General features: G+C 50.4%; 5 protein-coding genes across 5 annotated transcripts; 2 read left to right on the forward strand and 3 right to left on the reverse strand.

Moving 5' to 3' along the window:
* The first annotated feature begins 1,439 nt into the window (after window positions 1–1,439).
* On the forward strand, window positions 1,440–2,053 carry P170DRAFT_436083 (uncharacterized protein). Its single transcript, XM_024849081.1, has one exon. The coding sequence runs from the start codon at window positions 1,532–1,534 to the stop codon at window positions 1,988–1,990; it is 459 nt and encodes a 152-aa protein (XP_024706304.1). The 5' UTR covers window positions 1,440–1,531; the 3' UTR covers window positions 1,991–2,053.
* A 2,042-nt stretch (window positions 2,054–4,095) lies between these two features.
* P170DRAFT_354050 (GMC family oxidoreductase) lies at window positions 4,096–6,244 on the reverse strand (the record flags this gene model as incomplete). The annotated part of the gene is made up of 5 exons (XM_024844007.1): window positions 4,096–4,217; window positions 4,271–4,769; window positions 4,824–5,715; window positions 5,767–5,796; window positions 5,868–6,244. The coding sequence occupies 5 exons, from the start codon at window positions 6,242–6,244 to the stop codon at window positions 4,096–4,098; spliced, it is 1,920 nt and encodes a 639-aa protein (XP_024706305.1).
* Window positions 6,245–6,930: 686 nt separating this feature from the next.
* P170DRAFT_474551 (uncharacterized protein) lies at window positions 6,931–7,470 on the forward strand (the record flags this gene model as incomplete). The annotated part of the gene is made up of 2 exons (XM_024853159.1): window positions 6,931–7,200; window positions 7,285–7,470. The coding sequence occupies 2 exons, from the start codon at window positions 6,931–6,933 to the stop codon at window positions 7,468–7,470; spliced, it is 456 nt and encodes a 151-aa protein (XP_024706306.1).
* Window positions 7,471–7,725: 255 nt separating this feature from the next.
* P170DRAFT_425294 (C-3 sterol dehydrogenase/C-4 decarboxylase) lies at window positions 7,726–9,031 on the reverse strand (the record flags this gene model as incomplete). The annotated part of the gene is made up of 2 exons (XM_024847624.1): window positions 7,726–8,388; window positions 8,453–9,031. 2 exons carry the CDS (start codon window positions 9,029–9,031, stop codon window positions 7,726–7,728), a joined length of 1,242 nt encoding a protein of 413 aa, XP_024706307.1.
* Window positions 9,032–9,315: 284 nt separating this feature from the next.
* Window positions 9,316–11,588, reverse strand: P170DRAFT_406482 (ubiquitin-conjugating enzyme E2). The gene is made up of 8 exons (XM_024846630.1): window positions 11,352–11,588; window positions 11,233–11,266; window positions 11,061–11,155; window positions 10,933–10,954; window positions 10,769–10,865; window positions 10,711–10,722; window positions 10,483–10,651; window positions 9,316–10,421 (listed from the first exon to the last, which is right to left on the reverse strand). Exons 1-8 carry the CDS (start codon window positions 11,382–11,384, stop codon window positions 9,570–9,572), a joined length of 1,314 nt encoding a protein of 437 aa, XP_024706308.1. The 5' UTR covers window positions 11,385–11,588; the 3' UTR covers window positions 9,316–9,569.
* Window positions 11,589–12,737: the final 1,149 nt, after the last annotated feature.

The following is a 12,737-nucleotide window of genomic DNA, read 5'->3' on the forward strand; positions in this document are numbered from 1 at the left end:
GAGCGAGAGGGGAGCCGGAAGGAAAGGAAATCCACGGGGAAAAGAAAACGAAAGGGCGGTTGGTTGATCGATGTGGGTAAAGGCAAAAATGCAGTCCAAAAGTCAAAGTGAGGCAGAGGGGAAGAAAAAAAAAAAAGAAAAAGGTCTGGCGGGTCTAATTTTCTGTGTTTTCGGTCGGTATTGCTTGACTCCTCGACTAAATATTAGTGATGGGGATTCTGCTTTGACTCTCTTGCAGTTCCGTGACTCCATCCAACTAATGCACACTATGAAACCATCCAAGAGATTTACAGCGTAGTCCCCAATCCCTCAGTCTGTGGATTATTCCAGGGGAAAAAATACTACCCAAAAAAGACTGGAATAAAATATGTTCAATAAATTTCTAATAAATACTAAATCCCTCCAAGACATCAGATGCGACCGGTGGACGCGGCCAGAAGCATAACATGATTCAATGCCAACCACCACGCCACGGACCCGACTGTTTCCCTTCTGGAGAGTCGGAGCTGATCGTCGCCATCATCATCATCATCATCTCATCCTGTCCCCCCGTTGTCTGGATCGTATCGGCCCCCAGTCGTGATTCGCCCGTGCCTTCATCCCCCGGCAGCTTAAGATCTGTCGCATCCCGGTCTCTGCGGCCTCCTCCTTCTCGTCCGGACACGGCTCGTTCGTCGGACTATCAGTCGGCCATCGTGGCAGCTGATTGGCGTTGCAACGGGCAGACGATGGTGCTTCTTATTCAGCACCGGGGAGGGGCGTCATCGTACTCCATCCGACTCCATAGGAGAATCTCGATCGAATAATGCCAGGTGATCAGCCGGTCGACAAAGTACGGCCATCCAGCGTTTCCGGCGGAGCTGTCGGGACGTCACCTCCTGGCGGCGTTCCATGGATCCCCGTCGTCGCCGTCTCTTCATCCCTCGGACAAGGGTGAGACGACGTTCATGGAATTTTCCATGAATGCGCCAGGATCGGCCTCTCATTGGTTTGGCCGTTTTTTTCTTTTGTCTTTCTGTCCGGGCAGAAACGGACCCCGTGGGAACACAAACGAGGTGCACAAGTCTTGCCTTCCCCACCTCGTCTACTCTGCACTGCAGTCATGTTAGTTAGGGGGCTAGGTCGGCATTAGTATCGACCTCCTACAGTCGAGGCCTGGGATGCGATGCAGCGTCGGCCTGTAGTCCCAGTAACGTCTGCAGTCGCCTCGACCAAACAGACGGCGAATATATATCCGATGCCACCACACCAGCAGCCAAACGGTCGAAGAACCAGAAATGCGCGCGGTACCTTTGTAGGGCGAGGTCTTTGGGAGGCCAATAAGGCTTCAAGCCATCAGCAGGATCCACGATTGAATGCCACAAACTCGATTCTGCGGGGTAAACTGGAAAAGGTGGGGAGCACATCTTTCTTTCTACAGCGTAGAATCATAATAACTGAAAAAAAAAAAAAAAAAAAGAAAGAAAGAAAGAAAGAAAGAAAGAAAAATCCAACCTCCCTGCGTCTTGCATGGGTTCCATTATTCCCTCCCATGCAGCGTCTGCAAATGACCCGTCTTGTGCTCTGTCCGCCAGTTGGCCTGATACCCTTTGCCGTTCCTCAACACGAACCTCCATTTCTGACACAACCTCCTTCTCAAAAATTGAAACCACACAAGAAAAAGAAAGAAGAAAAAAAAAAGAAAAAAAAGACCCCGGCGGAAATCCCTACCCTTACCGTCCCTCCTGTCCACTGCGAAACAGGATCAACCATCATTCATCATCATACCATACCATCTCTCTCATCGTCTCCACAAAACCCCATCCATCCGCAGACCCAGACGTGCATCGCATCGCATCGCATCGGCATCGCCCATCCTTACCTCGTCGGACGGAACAATGAGCCCATGATTGTCCCTTGGTTTGCGGAGAGATTGGATGATCTTTGGAGAAGATTTTCTCCACCCGGAATTGGACTGCCTGGTCTTGCCGGGGTTCCGTATATCATCTGACTGAGATCTTGGTCTGCCGAGCAACTGCCGTCCGGGGAACCTCTTTGGTCTTGGTTTTAAATTAAACTTGGCCTATCCGTAGTAATAGCTGGGTAGAACAATTCACGACTCCGTAGGAGGCATTAACCTCATCGCCCATAGACCAAATCAAACCTAACCTTCTCCCGCTCTCCCAGGCACATGCAAAACCACTAGCCCCGACGTTGACTTCGAGTGCAAGTCAAGTCAAGAAAAACCGTCTTCCGACTCAGCCGTCCACACGACAAAAAACAAGTCCAGTAAATTAACTCCAAGTCGACGCCAGCCTAGACTCTGCCAACGCGACCCTCCCAGACCGACAAGCTCAGCATGATGTCTGTGGTTAGCATCACCTGGTCGACCACTTCGTGCTTGGATCCCGAACGTGGCTTTCATCGGAGATGTCTGCATTCAGTACTTCCTTCCTTCCTTCCTGCCTCTCTGGCTCTCCCGCGCGGCGCGTTCCCAGACATGCGTTTCGGAGTTGCTGTGTGCATGGCTAAGGTGGCTGAGGCGGTGGTGGTTGATTGATCCATCTCTACTTCATGATCTCACCACTTGTTTCCCTCATCGGCGTATGATATAACTGACTTCTGGGTTGCTTTGGTATATCCAATAGCTCAGGAGATGTATTTATAGTGACATGGATGTCAATAAACCATGCTGATGGATATTCCAGCGGAATACTAGATGTTACTACACCCGAATGCGGTATTTCCGAGTCAAACCCCGGGCCTAAGCGTGACCAAAGGACCATGCACCACCAACTAAGTACTACTTTCTCCGTCGAAGCATACACTAGCTAGGTTCCAGAGATGAGCGAGCCATCGACCCAGACTCGGTTTCATTTGGAGCATTCACTCAGGAAACACCGACCCTGTCGATATGCCGGATCAGCTTCCGGTGCGACGTGGTGGATCTCTGGGCAAACAGGGCCGTTAATGTAGATTATGAGGAATGGCTTGGTTCATTGAATGAAACCAAAGGATTAAGCTGTTTAGTATTCATGGATTGAAATGGTGGATCTCTGTATTTCCGACCCCTACAACTATCCCGTCTACTACTTCCTCATTTACATCTCAAGGAAAACAGCTAAGATATCAAACTCCACTAATAAATATCATTAGATCAATTAAGGACATGTAGCTAGATTATTGCACATTCCAAGAGTAACGTTTGCTTTTAGGAGAATGGCGATCCTTGATTGACGTCCTGAGCCGATTTAGCCACCATCGACCCATTGATGTGCATTGGCCAGGAATCAAGCAAACAGTGAGACTTGTTTCCTGGTGATATAATCATACATACACTATATCATAAGTATACTAATTATACATTAGAAAAGTAGGTACTTTCAAACTCCCGAAAGTCATTCCCATTTTTATATCCAACGCTACACAATGGTGATATAAATCTCCAACCACAGTCGTCATCCGCAACAAACCACGAAAATCCTTCCAAACCAAACAATCAATCCCAAAGAAAACACCACCGCCCTATAAGACCATATTACATCATCTGCATTCCTCAACGCAACGAAAAAAAAAAAATGAAAGAAAGAAAGAAAGTGACAATCATACCACAAACAAAGTCACCCAAAACACAAACTTTCGCCCTAACAGCGTACATTCCCATCCCACCACCGCTCGCCCCCTACATCATACCTTAGTCATAGGCGGTTTCACAGCACGTCGCACAGACTACGGATTACCTTGCAGAAGGCAGTTGATTTGTTTGCGCGGGATTCGTCGACATTATTGGCCGGTGGCGAGGGCTTCGATCGGGGCATCAGGGATATCGACAGTCTCCGTGCCGATTGCATCAACGTACATATGGGAGGATTCCGGAGAGGGAGGCTATGCAGGTGGGAGTCTATCTTAGCGGATTCGGGTTAAGATCATCGTGCATTCTGCATCTGCATTCCAATTGCCTATTTCCTATTGCCTGTTGGATGAGGGGGGTATCTGAGTGGACAGAGACCAGCCAATCCATGCCATTAATCCTGAAGATTAATTTATATATCCGCTATCTTACCCTATGATTGCGACTTGTGAGAACAATATATAATAGCAAATAGGCTTATCGCATCATATCCAGTCATAATCGAAAGAACCAACACAGCTTTTACGGCAGGTACAAGATGACGTTTCCCAGACATTCGCGGCAGGATGATGGATGATATCTGCCGCGATCTTTTCGGCAAGCATATCTTTGGGGGTCAGAAAACTCTTGTATCCGGGTGTATGATGAATGTGCACTCACAGATAGTCGATTGAGGATGGCCAGGGCCCAAAACCGGCAGAGAGCTAGCATCGACCACTCTCAGTCCCTGAACTCCAAACACTCTCGCCCGGCTATCAAGGACCGCCATCCGATCTCCGGGAACTCCCATCTTGCAAGTGCCAGCAGCATGGAACACGGTCATCATGGTGTCTCGGACGATGTTAAGAATATCGCCGTCGGATTGATACTGCATCCCTGGGAAATACTCCTCTCCCACCACCAACGGGGACATGGCCGTGCTATGGAACATGTCGCGGATTCTCTTATAGATTGCAACCGCCACTTGCTGATCGGCTTCCGTAGAGAGCCAGTTCGGGCTGACAATCGGCAAGTCATCCGTGTCGGCGGAGATTATGGTGACATTCCCGCGCGACGTCGGCGCAACAAGCGCTCCTGCGATGGTAGCATATTGTCTGCCATCCGCCGGTTGTAAGATCGGATTCGAGTAGTTTCCAACATGGACAGGCACTGAAATATACTGGACCTCAATTCAGCGGGGATAACAGACCGAAATGCACACCAAACACCTTACCTCTATCTCAGGCCAGTCACTAGGAAATCGGGAAAGTTCCTTTTGGGTTTGGGGAGAGAGTGAAGACCGCAGCTGGTCCGGAATTTTCTCAAATGCCAGATACTCAATACCTGGGTTAGTTAGTATACCTTGGTGGGCAGTTATGTATTTGACCACCTGCTTAAGGAGGTACCAGACATCGGTTGTTATCCTGCTGTAGGATTCCAATGCCACCTGGTATGTCGGTCCGAAAAAGACATGATCCCACATCTCTTGACCAACACCCGGAAGAGCAACAATGGTATCAATCCCGTGCTCTCGAAGGGTATCTACGGGCCCTATACCCGAGACCATCAGGAGCTGGGGAGACTGGAATGCGCCCGCCGACACAATCACCTCCCGTGTAGCCTTCAGAATGTATCGCAACCCCAATGTTTTCACCTCCACCCCAGTAGCTCGTTTCTGGGAGTCAAATAGAATTCTCTTCGCCATTGTTATTTTATAGATCGTCAGGGTCCTGAGCTTCCAAAGTTGTAATGCAGAGAATTCAAAGAATGAAGACTCCGAGCTGCTCCTAGACCGATCGGACGGTCGAATAGTAAATGGTGTATATTGAGATCCTAATAGCGAACCGCTATTGAAGTCGCGTGTCTCGTTCACACCCAATTCTTCCAACGCAAGCCTCATCCAGCTAGGAAAAGACCCGGGATGTATAGGATACGATACGTGAAGAGGCTGACCGTCCTTATCAAACGAGTCTGGATTGTACTGCAGAGAGGCGTTTGCAGGGCGATTCCGATTATCAGGAGGACTGAATTTCACCGTCCGTTTAAAGAAGCGCAGGGTGTTCTCGAAAGTGTAGCTCTGGTCATCGACAAGGTCGGCCCACAGCTGCATCGATCCTATACTCGGTCTACGGTCAAATATCAGCCTACTCCCTAGCCACGGGAAAAGGTATACAAACCGTTGATATATCATCAAATTTATCGCCGACCTGTATGCACACCGAAGCTAAGTATCAGCAAGAGTCTAAAATCTATTTCAGGAAGAAGGACAAATCCATACGACCCTCCCAAGCATTTCGCCCTCGCATAATGAATATCACGCGAGTTCGCACCCGGGCTGCCTTGGATGACGAACCCCCAATCAATGGGCGTTTTGAAATGCGGATTGGACCCTGTGCCCAGTATTGCAGCCCCGGGGATCGTCGAAATGGGATATTGAACTTCGTAGAACTCGCCAGCTTCCACCAGCGCGACGCGCAATCTCTGCTCGGCCAGACGGGCGGCCACCGTCATGCCTGCAGTGCCACCACCAACCACAATATAATCAAACGTAGCATTGAACCCTGGGATGCCCTCTAGGGGTTGGATGCCTTGTCTCTTTGATTTTCCCTGAGCGCACCCCAGAAGTTGGATTATCAGAAGGAATAGCAGGGTCATCGGATGCCGGATGGATGCGGTTGCGTGAGAGGCCATTGTCACTGCGGGGGAGTCTGAGGATTCAGAGAAAAGGATCCAACTTCTCGGAATCAAACAGACTTTAAAGAAGACGGGGTGACACAATGAATGAGCTGGTAAGGCGTGGCTGGCAAATATATGCCCAAACCAGGACAAGGAAAGCCCTCGTTGTTCCCGTTTGAGAAGGTGCAGAGCCTGTATCCGAAGATGCATCTGGGCAGTAAACTGATGATATCGAGAAGAGACGCGGCTAGATATATCTTGTCGGGATACTCCGTGTCTGTAAGCAAGTAGCTGCAAGCACATGGATAATAACCCTTGCGAATATAAAAAAGCATACCTCATCTCAATGTCTAAAACCGAATGTGAACTTGACATCTCCTATAGCCATCACCATAAACAGGGCCTGAGCGTTTGCTCGAACAGAGTCACCCTTCAGCTCACAAAGCACATAGCAGGACAAATAAACCACCTAAAACCTCTTTGCCCATTACCAGTGAATTCTTCTTCCAACCCTGAACCCCCAACCTCGCTTATCGATAGACACCCACAGCTCCTGTCTACCTTGAACACTATCACCACCCAACTGAGCCCAAAAGATCCTCTAACCTATTATCCGTTGAATCAACCAACCCAACCCAAATCAGCTTACCATCTATCCCTACAAAATGGCAGCCCCCTCGCCCTACTTCAGAGCCTTCAAGGACTTCGAACACTTCCCCGACGCCCCCATCACCGAAGAATTCAACCGCCTCGCCAAGCTGCGCCAGTGGAAAGAAGGCTCTCCAACATGGTCGAAGCAGTGGAATCGATTCGTGAACTTGGAGTACAACCGGCTGGTTGGCAAGAGGGAACTAGTCACGCTCGAAGACTGGCAAATACTCTGCGAGCAGCTCGGCCTTGAGGGTTCCTTGCCCTCTATTAAACAGTGCAAAAAGGTATGTCTGTGCGGCTTGGAGCTCTTGGTCTTGGTGATGGTCTTGTGAGATGGGTAGATTGAGAATATAGCTGACGCGGTGCAGGCCATGAAAACAATACATGTTAATATTGTGGACTTTTTGGAGGCGAGGCAGATGGGCACGACGCCGCAGAGGTTTGAGACCAAGGAGGACCTGGCGGAGTATACGCTCACCACGAAGCGGTTCTTCAATCGAAAGGTGGTCAAGGGGGACAGGATCCTGCGCGAGCTGCTGAAGGTTTTCGATTAGGTGATGTGCATGTATGGGCAATAGCGCCGGGTGGTGTTCTTTCTCTCAGAATGCTGATTGATTGATTAATGCGATGGCAAGTAAGCAGTAAATTGAGCTGACAAGGACTTAGCAGTAAATGATTATCGTGAACTTCGTCAAAATCCCATGCTGTATGCGGGCATCAAAAACGTATTGACAGATGGATATTAAGGTCAGAGAGCCCGATGATTACTTATAATACAGACAGATCCAGATCACAATCGCCTCACCGAATCACAGCCCCTTCTTTTCAGATTCCAGTCGCTCGCGTTCCACCACGTATCCAACCGCGCGGGCAAGGCCTTCGTCCACCGTGACGAGGGGCTCGTAGCCAAGTCGGAGCTTGGCCTTGTTGGAGGAATAGTAGCGAGTCATGCACGAGTACCGGACCACGCGGCGGTTTAGACGGGGGGTCTTGCCGATGAGTCCCAAGACGGTCTCAGCGATAGCACCGATAGGGCCCAGGAGGGCTTCGGGAAGCGCCCACACCTGATGGGGCTCAACGACCTTGCCGGTCAGCGCCCACGCAGCGCGAGTCATATCCCAGAAGTACACCGGGGAGTCGTTGGTCACGTTGAAGGCCTCTCCATCCACACGCTCGTGGTCCAGGGGCTCAGATTGCCCGGCGTCATATCGGGTCTTGGTGGCAAGCAAGCGCCACGCGGCCAGCATATGCGCATATGCGATGTTGCCAACGTACGTAAAATCGAACAGGTTGTTGTTCTCGCCGAGTTGCATGCGCAAAACGGTGGGCGATGCCTTCGACGAATGTTCCAGAATCTTGTATGTGAACGTGGTGTCCTTCTCACCGTAAATCCCGGCCGGTCGCACGGCACACGTCAACATCGATGAGGGCGAAGTGCGGTTATATTTCAGGACGTTTTCTTCTGCGTCCGCCTAAGACAACCATCCGACATTAGCATCTGTATTAGAGAATCTCGAGCCAGCGCAACAAACACACCTTCGTCTCGGAGTAATACTCCAGCTGCTGCTTTCCCCTGATGTAGGGCCATTCCTCGTTCACGTTGACCAGGTCGCTTTGCGTATCGTGCACCACGGAGCTAGAACTCGTGTAGACGAAAGCGCGGCACTTTCCACCCCATTCGCCATGAGCGCCGCCCGCGACCTCCAGCAGCGTCTGGGTTCCCTCGACGTTCACCTTGCGCAAGAGCGGCTTGTTTCCCTCCAGCACGTTGGGCGTGGCCGTATGGATGACCACGTCGGGCTTGACTGCGCGAAAAACGGACAGCATGGACTCGACCGACGTGATGTCTCCGTCATAGTACTCGGCGCCGGGCAGTCGGTTGTTGGACGTTCTCAGATCGACGACGGACACCTTCGCGATGTATCTGGGGTACCGATCTCCCAGGTTGGGGTATTCGAAGCGAGCGTCTCCTTGCGGCTTGGGGAGGGCGACGCTGGGATCGGTCTCCGAAGGGAATCCGAGCAGTTGATCGACAATGTGCCAGCCCACAAACCCGCAGCCACCGACCACGAGGACCTTGCCCAATTCCATCGTAGGACGTTTGCCAGTAGACATGACGGCGATTTCAAAAACTCAAGGTGACTAAATCAAAAGGGATGGCGGTGGTGGGTTAAGGGAGGAGAGGCAGGACGGGGACAGGCGGACAAGAGAGAAGGGAGACTGACAATTGGAAAGTTTGGGGAGGAGAAAAGTCCGGGGCCAAAGAAGCTCGGACCCGCTGTCCTTTTGCCCCCGACTTTAATCTACGCTGTCGCCCTTGGGTGGTCTCGGCGTTTAGAGACGAGAACTTTTTCTATTTCTTTCTTCAAAATCTTTTATCTTATTTATTTTTTTTTACGATAATTTTGACTTTTTGGTGTTTAGATTGACTACCTAGAGTAGGTGCTTGAAAATCGCAAAACGGATTAGATCGAATGAATGAAAACAAAACCCCCAGTACTTAAACACCTGCGTCAATCCACGAAAGCCACGTCAAAGACTGACCCAAAGAAAACATGACAAGGTCTGGTCTCGCTAATAAATTCATGCATCGCCTGTCATAGCACAGACTTTTGTATCCTTGCGAACTTCATGAGTCCCAAGGACGATGGCATTACTCGATGCTTTGCTGCACCGATCGCCGTAATTTCCGATTGTACTGCTTCCGTTCGTCTGCACTTCCCCAAAAAAGTTTGGTGGCTTCGGGGTTCACAGTGGTTCGAGGATCGTAAGGCGGCGATTCTTCCTCCATGGCCGCGACAATGGCCTCGATGTGGAATCGCATCTCGTCGGATCGCTGGGGAAGGTAGCAGAGGACCCCCGATGGGGATACGCGGATGTGGAAGATTGGCGTCTCAGCCAGGACGCGAGGCTGCTCGTCGGGGAAACGTGGACTTAGATAGACCTTGAACTTGAAAATGCCGCCGTCCATCTGGGTCATGGGCCGACCAAAATATGTGAACTCCCAAAGGAAGGGGTTGTCATCTACCAGGCTCAAATCGATGGTGAAGTTCTTCTGGCTCTTGAAGTGTTCAACGATTTGTTCGTACTGACGCTGCAAGTTGACTGCAATCCCCAGTTCCTGTTTCTTGGCCTGGGACCCCTCAGCCGCCCAGCGAAACGTCTCCTCGAAGACCTTGTCTTTGACCTGAACTAGTCGTCGCTTGAGCTCGGGGTAGTTAAAATGGCCTTCCATTCCGTTCTTATAACCCTCGAATGGCATCTGCTCGAACTTGCGTTGAGATGGCGTTACCGGGATAGCCTCGTCAATCGTTTGCATGTAGGACTCGAAATACCACAGGAACCGTCTTTTGCGGAGATCATCAAACGTAATAGGACTATCATCATCATAAAGCCGGTCTGCCTCATCGGATGAGCCAAGTGTATCCTGGGCTGTGCCGTTCTGAACGCTCAATGCCAACTCCAGAGGTTCGATAACTGCTATCCGGAGAGTTTCGTGACGAATCTTCACCAAGAAGTCAGCTTTCGAGCATAACCCTCTCGATTCGGGGTAATTGGTCGGTTACCTTGGCGTTGTAAGAGATCATGCTGACTTTGTCCGAACTTGACGACTTATTCTCGAAGCCAGGCTCGTTCTCGTACGGATTGTTTGACATCAGGCTCTGGATTGAGATCAAGACAGACTCTAGACCCTGAGCGGACGACCATTCCTCTCCTCTGTTCCCCTGCCAAGTGCTACAAGACAGGTTAGTTGCTTTGCTCTCCTAACCAAAGGACCGTTTTGGGACGATTACCCTAGAATGGACCTAGAACGCGTTAGAGCGATTGGAAATTGGGATGTGGGGAACTTACAGGCAAACCTTGCCGGAGGCATAGATATTAGGATTGAAGCGAGTTCGCCCCCCGTTCGTTGTAAGGGCTTGAACATTTGGAGGCTTTGCGGGATATTCTAGAGATTGTCACAGATTGGTGAGCAGGATCTGTTGCCGATATTTCCTTTCTGAGGACCGGCGTACCTTTACCAAATTTTATTTTGAACTATAAACGCCAGCGGTTAACAATAACCCGAGGGCGGATACGTTGATAGGAGTGCAGGGTATAAAAGGCAAGATAAGAAAAGAAAAGGTGAGTATATCGAGCGCACCTCAAAGAAGCCGAACTGGTAGGGCGTTCCCGGTGGGCCCAGGATAAGAGCTTTCACATCTCTGATATCGGAATCCTTGAACCTCACAGTGAGAGCTATGCCACCAGAAGTAGAGACCGGAGTCAGTCAAATCAGGATCGTAACTAACGCCAGGCTCACTGGGGTGGCTCACAGAGATCGGCATCTTTCTGGATTTGTTTGATTTCCTAGTACCCCGCGGTTGAGCGTCGGCGCACATTAGTTTTCACTCCAAAGAAACACGAATGCAAATGTCCGCAGATGGGAAGATACCCTGGTGATGCGAAGCGTTGCCTGATCTGCCATGTTGAGGCGAAACACGGCCGGTTGCCAGGCAGAGCCGCCGACAAGGACGAGGCAGGTTGGGCGGCTAAGTGGGTATGCAGGAGAGAACGATGACGGAGATGGAAAGGTTAAAATCTCCGACTAGGGAGCGGATAACGAAGGAAGTGGCTTTTCCCCAGCCGTTAAGGTTGGTTTGTTCCTGACTTGGTGGTGAGCCGAAGGAGAGGAGAGGAGAAGTACAGACGGAGAGGAAAACAAACGTCAGGTCAATGGCACCTCCCGATGGCCCAGTCGAAGGAAGTACCGGGACTCTGGATCAGATAACAACCAATTCCAGGTGAGATGTTGGACTCCTAGTTCGTTGGTTTTTAGGATGATTTCTCGATTTCATATCAAATATATTTATTCTCTTTGTCAATTCTACAGGTTCTTTCTGTTGTCTGTTGTTTGTCTGTTTTCTTTTTCTGTTCTCTTTTCTGTCGCGTATATCTTTGTATGATCTTGTATGATCCAGTGGCGCTTTCTTTCATCATTGGCGGCGTCTAATCCCCCGGGATAGAGCAAGGGCGCGTAGTGCATCATCCTGAACCATCCCAATGATCTATCCAACTTTTAATTTGACGCCGTACCATCGAATTCCAAGGGACTTGGTGCGGCCGAGTGGAGACTAGTGTGTACGGAGGAGGCACTACGACGTCTTAGTCTATCTAGTATGGAATATCCGGCTGGCGGACGGAGTGGTTCGTACAGATTGCCATATTCCCTGTACTGTACGATGCCGTACTCGGGCATCCGAATAGCCTGCAGTCCTCGGGAGCCACTGGCACAGGCCACCGTCGCACCAGGAGGAGGATAGCGAGCAAAGTATTCTAAATACTAAATACTGATGTACTCCATCCGTCGAGAACCCCTGTTTCACCGCCTGCACGGGATGGAGTCGACGCCCACTTTCCTCATTCCCCCTGCTCACTTGGCCGCGACTAGCCCGCATCGAGAGGCATCGGAGGGGCTGGCGGTGGACTCTCGCAACCTTCATTCCTGATGCCCTGGCGAACGAATTGAATCCTCGGTACTCCGTAGCACGACTCCGTAGGCAGTTTAGACTACCGCTAAGCTGGACTTATTTTTAACCTCCCCTCTCTTTCCCCTGGAATGATCCCTGTCATTGGTGGCTCTTAGGGCCCCCCGCCAACCTGGAACCTCACCCTTCTGTCCCTGACTGGTGAGTTTCCATCGCCGTCGGTTCTGCTTTGCCGCCCGACGGAGTTCTGCCGGAACAAACAGGGGGGATGTTTTGTTGACCGGAGGGGAAGAATAAAAAAAGAAGAAAAATAAACTAAAAAAAAATATACAATAAAATCCAAGGCGGGGGAC

Source organism: Aspergillus steynii (genome assembly GCF_002849105.1).
Source record: "Aspergillus steynii IBT 23096 chromosome Unknown P170scaffold_3, whole genome shotgun sequence".
NCBI lineage: Eukaryota > Fungi > Ascomycota > Eurotiomycetes > Eurotiales > Aspergillaceae > Aspergillus > Aspergillus steynii.